The sequence below is a fragment of the Cebus imitator genome, unplaced genomic scaffold, assembly GCF_001604975.1.
Source record: "Cebus imitator isolate Cc_AM_T3 unplaced genomic scaffold, Cebus_imitator-1.0 Scaffold203, whole genome shotgun sequence".
NCBI lineage: Eukaryota > Metazoa > Chordata > Mammalia > Primates > Cebidae > Cebus > Cebus imitator.
In genome coordinates, this window is record NW_016107518.1 from 1,055,869 (window position 1) to 1,067,974 (window position 12,106).

The following is a 12,106-nucleotide window of genomic DNA, read 5'->3' on the forward strand; positions in this document are numbered from 1 at the left end:
TTTTTTTTAGACAGAGTCTTGCTCTGTCACCAAGGCTGGAGTGCAGTGGCGCAATCTCAGCTCACTACAGCCTCTGCCTCCTGGGTTCAAGCAATTCTCTTGCCCCTGCCTCCCAAGTAGCTGGGATTACAGGGATGCACCACCATGCCCGGCTAATTTTTGTATTTTTAGTACAGGCCGGGTTTCACCATGTTGGACAGGCTGGTCTTGAACTCCTGACTTCAGGTGATCTGCTTACCTCGGCCTCCCAAAGTGCTGGGATTGCAGCTGTGAGCCACCGCGCCTGGCCTTGGCCTTGGTTTTTTTGGAAACAAGACTCTAGTCTCCATCCTTCCTCTCTCCTAGGGCTGTTCTCGCTTGGCTCCAGGAGAGAGATGTATGCAGGCTTTGTGCCTGGGCCTGACACCCTGCTGCTCTGACTCCCTGGATCCAGTGAGTTTGCTTTCAGTGTAACTCACCTCTCCCAGTCCCCAGGAGCTCTGGACCCCCGGTCCAGTAGAGAAGGAGAAAGCAGGACAGGTAGTGGGTCTCATTTGAAGGTCTCTTCTCTGGTGCCTTGTGGTTTTCAAGCGTGATTCACCCCCTTCATACCATTTCCCCCAGCACTGGGAACTAGGCAGGACCGCCGCGCATGGTTACATGGTTCGTGTGCCAGGCCTCAGCCAAGGGTGTGGTGGGGATTGAAATCCAGCCCACGCCGGGCACTTTTAGCTTAGCACAAAGGCGCCATCTGCCAAGAGGCTGTGTCTGCCCAGAGGGGCCTGTCTTGTTTAATTCTCACAAAAGCCTTGCCTGGGTTCTCAGTGGCCTGGAATTATATGTTGGCTTTGCAGGAGCCCAGGGCTGGCAGCTCAACCCTCAGACCCTGGCATTCAGGGCATAGAACGGGTGGTGATGGATGGATAAGAGGGAGAAGCAAACCCACGTCCAACTCACAGTCACATCCCCAGAAGCCACGGATTCTGCACGTCCCTCTGCAGGAGCTGTCCAGGTTCTCCTGGAGACAGGCAGAGGAGGGTGGGGGCCCAGGACTTCTGGCACAGAGGCTCGCATCCCAGGCTGAGCTCCGTGGGGCCAACTGCAGAAGGTCTCAAGTGCTCTGCATTCCTGCTTATGTTTTTAATTACCCCAGAGGGCTTTCTTCCCCACTCATCTCTCGCTTCCCAGCCCTTTCTGTACAGCCCCCAGGCTAATGTGCCTCAAATCCTGACCTCACTGCATTCCTTCCGTGGCTCAGAGACTTCCATGGCTCTATTTTGTCCAGGCTTGGCGTTTAGCATTCATACGCACACACCCCTCCAAGGGTGACGGCTGCTCCTCTTCTCCTCTCTCTCCTGATTTCCCCTTGGTTCCCTGTCATCTCCTGTCCCGCCGCCTCCCACCTCCAGACCCTTGGCCAGACTACTGCCTTCCTGGCTCTTTCCTCACTGTCTCCTTTCCACTGTCTAAATATTAACTTCCCTTTCAGGTTACACAAAGCCCCTCCCCTCATGTAGCGCTGAAGCACAGCCCTGGCATCAGGTGCGAGCATGGCCCAGGGCAAGGAGCTCTGGGAGTGCAGCCTGGGGCCTTGAATGACCCAGAGGACTGGATTTGAGGAGGGCGTCTCCTGAACCTGCCTCTGTCCTCTGTAGGGACTGCACCAGACGGCAGCTTCCCGAGAGCGGGAGCCCTCAGGCCAGGAACTGCGGGTGCTCAATTCTAGCTGTGAGCCAGGGGCCATGGAGTGAGGTTCGCCCACTTCCCTGGAGGTTCTCAAGGGATGAGCTCTCAGGTAGAGAAACAAGCTCATCAGTGCCCTCGGCCACGGCTGCTACAGGCTCCTAGGAGACTCTACTGCCTGTCAAGATGGTACCAGGAGCTAACAATTGGAAGTGACGTCTAATATGGGAGCTGCTAGCCACATGTGCTCCTGAGCATTTGAAATGCAGCCGTTCCCAATTACAATGTGTTAAAGGGATAAAATATACGCCAGATTTTGAAGACATCATGCCAAAAAAAGGTAAAAATTTTATTAATAATTTTATATTGGGTCCATATTGAAGCTATGTGTGTGTGTGTGTGTGTGTGTGTGTGTGTGTATGTGTATATATATATATATATATATATACATTTTTTAAAAGTTTGAGATGGAGTCTCACTCTGTCACCCAGGCGGGAGGGCAGTGTTGTGATCTCGGCTCACTGCAACCTCCAGCTCCCGGGTTCAAGCAATTCTCCCGCCTCAGCCTCCGAGTAGCTGGACTTACAGGTGCATGCCACCACGCCCGGCTAATCTTTGTATTTTTAGTATAGACAGCATTTTACCATGTTGGCCAGGCTGGTCTCAAACCCCCAAACTGAAGTGATCTGCCCTCCTCAGCCTCCCAAAGTGCTAGGATTATAGGCATGAGCCACCACACCTGACTCATATTGAAACAATGTACTATGACTGTATTGGGCTAAACACATTTTTTTCACATGTTTCCTTTTACTTTTTAAATATGGCTATTAAAATATTTTAAAATACATTGTGGTTCATTCACTTTCTGTTTCTGTTGAACACGGCTGGTCTCAGGTGTAGAAAAACATAGGAGAGGTCTGTGGATGGTTTTTTCACAGTGAAACAGGTAATGTTTAGGAATCAGGTTGAGGAATTCCAGCCATACACTGAGCCCTGACTGAGGCGGGAGATGAGTGATGGCCTCATGGCCTGCCCTGTGGCCAGAGGGCATGGCTTGCACAGCTGCTCCCTGTGCCACATGGGCCTGGCGGGGCAGAGCAGGTCCCTGCTAGTGAAGCAGCAGCTCCCTGGGTGACTGTGAATGGCAAGGGGATGGAGACCGGGAGCCCAGGGAGGAGGCTGAAGGACAGATCCTCTCCACACTGCCCTCATTACCATTCGGGGAGATGACTCATCTGAGGCCCCTGCTCTCCTCAGGCCATCATGCAGGCCATTAGGACGATGATTACCGCTCACAGTGAATCACAAGGGACCACACTGAGTGTGCATGTGTGAGTGTGTGTGTGTGTGGTGTGTGTGTGTGAGAGTGTGTGTGTGTGTGAGTGTGTGTGTGTGACAGTGTGTGTGTGTGTGTGAGTGTGTGTGGTGTGTGTGTGAGAGAGTGTGTGTGTGTGTGAGAGTGTGTGTGAGAGAGTGTGTGTGAGTGTGTGTGTGAGTGTGTGTGTGTGTGTGACAGTGTGTGTGTTGAGCAGCAGGCGGGATTCCCAGCCAGGAAAGGAGAAGTAGAGGCAGAGTGTGGGCCCCACTGTACCTGCCCACACGGTCCTAGGGCTGCTGGGAAATGCTTTTGGGGGGACCCTGAGGCTCCCCTGGTCCCAGGCCCCTTCCCTAGCAAATCTGCAGCCAGAGTAGCAGGCCTAGGGCCTCTGAAAGCCATGAACAAGAACAGAGTCCTTCTCCCTGTCGCCCTTTCAGTCCAGGCAGTTAGGTTTCCTCCCTCTGGATAACCCTTCCGCCCCAGAGCACAGGGATTGCCCAAGACTCTCGCAACCTGGGCAGGGTGCCTGGTCCCTTGGTCAGCTGGACCTCCCCATGGAGTCCTGGGTTTGTGGAAGAAGAGCGCCCTTTGCAGGCTGGCATGCGCCAATGCAGGCTCCACAGGAAGGAGGAGGTAGCTCACGCTGGAGGCTGCACCTTGTGGCTGTGGGAAGCCACAGATACTGGAGAGGTCCTCTTTCCTGTGGCTACAGCTTTTTAGGTTACAGAATAACTGGTAATTCTGAACCCAGCTCCTGCTGTGTCTTTCCAACAGCTACCAGTTCTTTGAGTCAAAGTTTGTTGGGCTAAACCATCATAGACATACCCATTATTGTGACTTCTAATTTCTAGGTGAGAAAACAGAGGCTCAAAGAGGTAAAGTATATTGTCCAGGGTCTCACAATTATTACCTGGAGCCCAATTCCAGAGTCCAAGGACTAACCAGTTCACACTGCAGCCCGCTTAGGGTCTGGCCTTCCAGGAGGGAAAGAGAGGTATGGGGACAGTCAGGGAAATAGCTGTGGTGACCTTCAGTGCGGTGACCAAGATGAGGTGGGGGCGACGGAGAAATGGAGAGGATCCACGCCATGGGATGGAAGTGACAAGAGACCATTGCTTTGGGTTCCCCTGAGAAGACATTTGTCAATATCTCCCCAGTTATCATGGCCTATTTCTTGACATCGCCCCAGACCCCCCCCACACACACACACACATGGCAGCTCCACTCCACTCCACACGCACCACTAGTCAGCCATGGGGCATGCACTTGGACTCCATGCTCTCCTCCATTTCACAGAGGAGGGAACTGAGGACAAATGGAGGCTAGGATTTCCCCAATCTCAGGTCATCTCGCTGATCACTGGCAGACCTCAGGCCCGCCTCACTCACTGAGTTAAACTGGGGTGCATACTGAGTCTTTGCCAGGGAGAGAGATGTCAGGTGTTGCCTCTGAGCATTCTTTAGGCCTGTGGTTGGGAGCCTCACGCTTCCTCTCCCCAACACAGCAGACCTTGTTTCTCTTATTCAAGTTCACCGCCTCCCTTGCCTTTGTTCTGCCAGGTTCTGTAGCCCCCTTTCTTATTAAGCGGGGAGTTTTGAGAACTCGTTGTCACCAGCTCTCCCCACCATCATCTTCATCTTCTCTGCCACTGCTGCATTACCTCATCTCACATTGGTCACTTCCATGACCTCCACTGCCCCCACCACTCTGCTGTGGTCTCTAGCACGTGAGCCTCCACCAAGACCTTCTGCGTTGCCACGACCACCTGCCATTGCCATCATTTCTATCCCATGCCATGCCAGTGTCACTATTTTCCTCCTCCCCATGGCTTCCACCTCTCACCTCTGCATTGCCATCCCCTCCACTATGGCTGTCACTAACATGACGTCTGTCACCTCCGCGTCATCTGCAGAATCACATCCAGTATCACCTCCACCATCACTGTCACCACTGCTGCCACTGCCAGTGCCTGCATCATGTTCGTCCTCACTGCCACCTCTCATCCCCTCCGAGCCCATTTTCACCTCTGCTGTTTCCATTATCTCTGTTGTCCACATCCCTACCATTACCGGGAACGTCATCACCCTCACCTGCAGCCCTCCATCTTCTCAACTGTTCCCAGCTCTATCAATTTCACCATTACCTCTCTCCCCTGACCTTCACCACCTCCACCACCCCATCACCACCACTCTCCCCACAAATTTCAGTGCCTAGCATTGATCCTGGGGCTTGAACAAGAAGCCCAGGCAGAGAAGAATATCCTGCCTGCCTGGCAGACATCCTTGCCCAGATTTCTCAGAGCAGAGCACCAGCAAGCCAGGTGTTCAAACAATCCCTCCTCTTGACCCGGGAGCTGACCCTTCCTTCCTCAGGATGCTTCTCACAGGAGACAATTCAGTCCTCCATGTCAGTCAGGCCTGTACCTAAAGAGGCAGCTGCTGTCTAGTTGAAAGATTGAGGCCATTAATCTGGGGCTGCCCTTGTTTGCATAATGATCGCATACATTTGCATCCTATTTGCTCCCAGCCCCTGAATGCTGCACTACGGGTGTTGAGGTACCATTTGCATAACACTGCAGGTGAGGGTCAGACCTTTGAGGCTTTAGCTCTTATTAACTCTCTAAAGAAATTCTTTGATGTGCTGGCTTAGAATAGAACTTGGAATGCTTAATTCTAGAGTCATTCAGCTGCAGGTGGGGGGGTAGGGCGGTCCCTTCCAGAGCTCTTGGAAAGAGGGTAGCATTGGTGTGTTCCGGAGAGGAGCAGTAATAGGGGAGCTGGCTGCAGAGACACGCTCTGCTCTTGGATGTCCGTTCAGGACAGTGCCCTCCAAAGTCACTCCTGCCCTCTCTGGCCGAAATTACTCACTGTGAGGACTTCCTCAAACTCCCTCTAAGTGGAAGGAAGGGGTCAAACCAGCTGATGATCACTAATCTCCCTTCATTAAGCGCCTGTTCTGAACTCAGGTGTTCTCATTCCTGACAGCACTTTAGAACCACCTGGGAGCTTTTGAAAATGACCAGTGCCCTGGCCCCACCCCCTAGATACTCTGGTTCAATGGGTGGGCCCTGGGAATTGGTTATTTTTAAACAGCTCCCTTGGTGATTCTATGTGCAGCCCGGACTAAAAGCTATTGCTTGTGACTCCACCCTCCTGCACCTGCCACCCGCCTCCCTCATTTCTGGTTGGTAATCTCTTCCCACTACAAGCTCAGCGAGCCCCAGGGTCTGGCAGGACAGTTTGGAGCTAGTGCTTTTGTTTGAGATCCCAGAAATAAGTCTTTTTCCCTCTTAGGCAGTGTGGCTGGTGGCACTTGGCACCAGCTGGAAATTCCCTCCTCTCCGCCTTGTCCCGTTCCATCCAGGGTTCTCTGCCCCGGTGGCTCATCCAGAGAAAAGTCTGCAGGGGCAGAGGTAAGGGAGAGAGGCTACTCCTGCACAGCCCTCCTCCACCCTGTTTCCCAGAGCTGCGCAACTCTCCCCTCACATAGCCCACCCCAGCTGCCCAGGCTTTGCTGCTGCTGCTGCTTCTGTGAGGGACCAGCCAGCCCCATCTTGGGTCCCCACACCCACTCCGGCAGAATGACTTCCTGCAACCCCAGATCCGCAGCCCACTCCTCGTGCTGCAGAAGGAATGTTCAGAGCTTTGTTTCAAAACAAGATGCAGTAAACTTGGCTGCATCGGGCCCTCCCACAGTTACTGGGGTCATCAAAGGCACAGAGAGGGACGAGGGAAGTAGGACAGAGTCTCCTGCACACACCATCCCCTGCTGTCCAGCCCTGGACCATCTCGGCCCATCGGTGGGGCCTCAGCTGCCAAGGGCAGGGTGGCCTGTGAGATGAGGGCCTGCTCTGCAGAGGACCAGACAGGAGACTCAGTGTGGGAGGATGGCAGACCCCAAGTGCGGCTATGGGCAGGGTAAGAGGTGAACATGAAAGCTGCCCAAGAGCCGACACTGTGGCGTGACGGAGGGGCCCCGGGGTTCACCCATCAGCATTCAAATCCTGACTTCGGCAATCATCAGCTGTGTAACCCAGTGCCTGAGGTTCCTCACCGGTAATGAGAGGGTAATGACTGCACCTGCTTCTGAATCTGAATTCAGTCATGAGGGTGAAATCAGAATCAGAACCCTGATTCCGTGAGATACTGCACGTGAGTGCTTAGCACAGGGCGTGGAACATATTAATTACTCAATTAGTACAGCTTCTGTATAATTGAGGGCAGGGGTCACGTGCCCTTGTTCGTGACCTCCTGAAGCTCCAGCCCACCGGCTGTCCTTGGGGTTGGGTCCTGGGCAGTGGAGGCCCTTCCTGGTAGCTATGTCCTTCCTCCTGAAAGGAAGGAGTGTCCCTTCCTCCCCACGGACCAAAGGTCTGCTGGCTTTAGGCTAGGACTGGGTTCTGCTGGCAAGCCTCAGGGTGGGCGCAGAAGCCCCCTTCTTTCTTCCTCTCTGAGCAGGGAAACACAGACCCTGGGGCCCAGAGAACCTGGAGTTTTATCCACGGTGCCTCTGTGCAGTTGTCAGTGGGTAGGAAGCTATTATCCTAGCTCTAGGAACAAAGAGTGGCCTTGGGGTCATTCAGTGCAGCCAGAGAAGAAGGAACAAATGAATGAATTCTCCAGGGAAGAGGCTTAGAAGAAGAGGGAAAGAAGGAGAAGTGGGGGCGAGAGCATGGAAGGAACGCAGCCAATCCAATCCAAGCTTTCACATCCGGCTCAGGACCAAGTTTTGGAAAGCTTGGATAGGGCCTGGCTGCTTCCATTTTCTTTACGTCTATGCTGGTGGCCACTGTGATTCATTTAAAGATGTTATGTCTGGGCCTTGCTGATTGGAAGTATGCTGGGCACTAGTATTTTCAGAATGAGTTAGTCTCTGTTTTCATCTCCATCATGATTACCCTCACCACCAACGCCATCATCCGTACCAGAGCCCTCTCACTACGGTCCTCTTCAGTCCCTTCCTTGAATCTCATTGGCACTACTTAAGGAACACCATTGCCGTTCCTGTTGGCAGAATGAAAGTCAGCACTATCGTCACCACCACGAGTGATGACATCATTACCACTGCAAGATTCAATGCCACCTCTGCCACTGATGTCACCATCACTACCACCTCCACCATCATAAATGACATCACACCTCTGCCACGAACACCACCATATAAATAGCCTCACCACCACCACTGACGTCTCTGACGTCACCAGCACCATCACCACCATCATCACTGACATTATTGTGTTACTGTCACAGAGTCCTGAGAGTGTTGCTTTTCCAGCTGGAAACCTCTGTGGACAGTGATATCTGCATTTTGCTTGGACCCACTGCGCTTGTTACCCCACCAGCTTGGCAGGCTGCGTTCATCTTGCACTACCAGCCTAGAGCCCACACCTGCCAAGGGAGAGCCAGACACGGAGCAGCGAGGGGTGTGTGAACGGGTGAGTGTGGAGTCTGGCCACTGTGCACAGCCAGGCACGCTGGCTGTGGTGGGAGGGGCAGCTCCACATGCCGGTACAGGCACTGGCTCCCTCAGGTGATGCAGCTGGACCAGGTGTACCACAAGCATCTTCCATGGCTGGCACCAGGGAACACAGTGGTCCATGGAAGCTTGGAGATGCCAAGAATCACAGCATCCCAAAGAAGGTGTCACAGCCCTGGCTCAGGGAGATCCTAGATCTGCGCTCCCCAAAAGGCTACAGCTCTTCTCTCTTTCCTGTCACCCGCAACATGGCAAGAAAGAGGCGGGTTTCAGCCCTGTTTGTGTTATAACTCTCTCAACCCTGCCATTTGGTAGGTCCCAAGTTCTCATCCACATCCAGGAAGCGTAAGGTATGTGGACAGGTGGAGGGTAAGCAAGGCAAAGAGGTGCTTTATTGAGCAACAAAACAGCTCAGAGGAGACAGGCAGCGGGTAGCTCCTCTCCACAGGCAGGTTGTCCAGTAGTTTGCCCGAGTTTGGCTGAGTCTGAGGTTTTTATGGGCTTTAGATGGAAGGAAGTACGTGCTGATTGGTCCATGGGTGGCCATGGGCAGGCCCAGAAAAGCCCCATAGGTTGTCACTCCAGTCCATAGAACTGATAGCCTGGCCCCCAGGCCTCAGGTCGTCACTGGCCTGAATGTGGGGTTTCCCCAGGATCTGCCCCTCTCCACCCTGGGTCTGCCTGCCTCCTGCTGTTATTAACCTGCTGTCCACGGTGGCCATGACACTCAGGCTGTTCATGATGAGGGGTTCCTGCAGGCCCATGACGAGCCATCCTTAGCACCCCCTCAGCTTCTCTTCCATACTTGTCAGTGCCCAGAGTCCGGAGGGGGCCCACAGAGGCATGGAGCTGGTGTGTCAGTGCTGCCCTAAGCCTGCACTCACCCGGCCGGGTCATGACAGCACCTGGGCTCAGCACAACTTTGCACCAAAATCAGAGTGGGCACCAGGAGTAGGGAGAGGCCAGGCAATGGGAGCAGGCAGTTCTGAGCCTGGGGGGGCATGGGGGCTTCCTGGGCCTCCACGAGTGCAGAGATGTCGTGGCTGGGTGGCTGTCATTGCACCTGGGAAGGCGGGGCTCCCACCCCTCCAACTTGGAAGGAGGTGGGGCTCCCACTGGCTCCATGGAGTGTGCAGCCCTAGCTTCGCCTCCCCCACTGCAGCCGGCATCATGGCAGTGGCTGCTCCAGATGGGCTGCCACTGCTATCATTAGAGCATCCCCATGGACTAAGATAGCACTCAATAAATGCGTGCCGAAATAAACCATCTAGACCCTATCATCACACAAACTCAGGCCCTAGGATTTCAAGGCTTCCTAGAGTTCTGTCTCTGGAATGGACCCTACTAGAGAAAAATAACACTGGGCTATGTAAATGATAAACTGAGCCAGAGAAGGGGGAACAAATGAATGAATGATGCAGCCCAGCGCTATTTTTTAGGATCTGCATTGCCGCACCGTGGGGAGATCTGAATCTATAGCCCACTGGGCTGGGAGTGCTGCGGATGAGCTGTGAGAAGCTCCACTCTTCCGAGATTGTTTCTTCCGTCACTCCATTGCCTGGGACTTATCTGAATCTGGATCGATTCGGTGTCAGGACTTAATTCACCTCATCTTAAGACCTAACAGGTTTTCAACTATGTGCCCTAGTATACAAGAGGCTCCTTGGAGATAACACAGGAAATGATGTGAAGTTCAAGGAGGGGGGCTTGAGAGGGATTATGGGAGGAAGGGACTCTTGGATCTCCACCCAGACTTCACCCACAGGGCTCCTGGGAAGGACTGTGTAATAATGACGCTCCAGTGATCTTAAAAACAGGTTTGGCAGCAAGTGGTCTAGAAGGTGAGTTCTTACATGTTTGTTTTGAAATAGATGTTTGGCATTGCGTGTAGGTCCCAACCAAAAGCAATCAGCCGTCTAATGCCACCAAGTCTAAAAGAAGCATTGGAAAATGTTCATCTGATGTTTCTATTGATTCTTCTCTTCCCAAGGCCAAAACTAGCTCAGCAAGATGTCTTTTGCTCTGGTTCTCTACCTCTCTGGCAAAATGCAAACACAGTTTCACCCTTGGAGAACTGTCTTTCATGCAGGGACCCTTATTTTAGTAAACTGCCTTAGAAACGTCAAAGCAAAGCAGTGTAGTATATGAATTTACCCATGTGCCTTGCTGCCCAGCAAACACAAGCTCTTTAGCCATGCGGAGAAGATGTTGCTTGGGGTCGGGCCCTCATTCTTCAGCATTCCCCCCACCTTCCAGCAAAGACACAGCAGCTAAGAGACTCAGAGCTGGCCCTAGATGGGAGACTGTCACCTGAGGAGAAGGAGACCAGGCACTAACTGGGGACACAATGCCTTCAGAGTGATGGTCACTAAGAGTGACAGGATGGGAACAGAGGGAGGGGCAGATGGCTGAAGAGTGAGAGGGATGGTCATGCCTTACCCCTAAGGACCAGTTCACAGCAAAAGCAAGGGATCCCTCCTGTCCATGTGTCGGCTGTCCTGAAAACCTGTAGTCACTGGCCAGGGCTCTGTGTGTGTGTATGTGTGTGTGTGTGTGTGTTGCTGATCAGCTCTTGGGGGCACCCAGCCAGCCCCAACCCTTCTGCAGTTTCAGCCCCTCTGGGCCATCTCCATGTCTTCCCTGGGGGGACCCCTCAGAGAGGCCAGCCAGAGTAGGAGCAGGCTGGGCAGGGGCTCCGGGCTGTGGCATAGCCTGGGGAAGCAGGTGGGTTGCACCTTTTCTGCACAGAGCAGCTGACTGCCGGGCCAAGGGCAGAGCGTGCGTTCTCAAGAGAGATTGATGGAGGCTGGAAAATAAAATGTAGCTTGAGTGCACATTTACAGGCTGATAAATGAAGACACAATTATGAGAGAGGCTTTGAAACCAGGAAGGGAGTCGCCTTCTTCCCAGAGATTTCTTCCTCCCAGGCCAGCCCCTTCCACCGACTAGCAGGAAATCTCTGGAAAAATGACTCAATTGTGCCATTGAAATGACAGGACTCAGGGGAGCAGTCAGGGCGGGGGCAGAGTCCCAGGGCCAGCCTTCCTCTCAGGACCTGAGTCCAGATGAACTAATCCTTATTAAATGTGCTCGGTTTTGTCCTCCACAGGGGTCTGGAAGTCTCTCAGGTTTGGTTCTCCTCTAACCATTTGTTTCCAGATGTGGATCCACCGCAGCCTTGGAAAACCCTCAGTAGAGGAGGAGCCGCTGACCCACACGGTCTCTTCCAGTGAGCACCCTCCCTAGCCGCAGCACGCGCCTCTCAGCCAGCCAGCCTCTCTTCCAATCGTACGACCCTGTCTCAGCCCTCATGTGCCCCCCATCCCCCAAGGTCAAAGAAGACACAGTGCCCACCATAAACCATTCTTCCAGAGGGCTGTTTATATTGCAGCTGTTTTACCTACGCCCTCACTCCGGTGCCTCTGACCTTCATCCTGTCCATCGAGGGCATCGGTCCACTGTGGACGTTGGTGTCCTCAGAGGAAGAAATCCTTTAAAGTTTGAGGAACCTAGGAAGGAGGCAGGTAGAAGGTGTGCAGATATCGGTGTGTGGCTTTCATTCTTCAGTTCTTCCAAACAGCAACATTCTCCTAACCCAGGTGCCCAGACCTGTGCTCAGACCCCCTGGGATGGACACAGGGGATGTGTGAT

The 12,106-nt window shown here is 53.4% G+C and overlaps 1 protein-coding gene across 2 annotated transcripts in view; it reads right to left on the reverse strand.

Moving 5' to 3' along the window:
- Positions 1-11,818: 11,818 nt before the first annotated feature.
- The window catches only part of TBC1D21 (TBC1 domain family member 21), a 16,378-nt gene continuing 16,090 nt past the window's right edge, over positions 11,819-12,106 (reverse strand). Inside the window, exon 10 of one of the 2 annotated variants that reach the window (XM_017548162.2) lies at positions 11,819-11,964. In XM_017548162.2, the coding sequence (XP_017403651.1) occupies positions 11,932-11,964 (33 nt within the window). In that variant the 3' untranslated portion in view covers positions 11,819-11,931. The remainder of the gene's footprint in view (positions 11,965-12,106) is intronic. The other variant, XM_017548161.2, reaches the window with a different exon arrangement.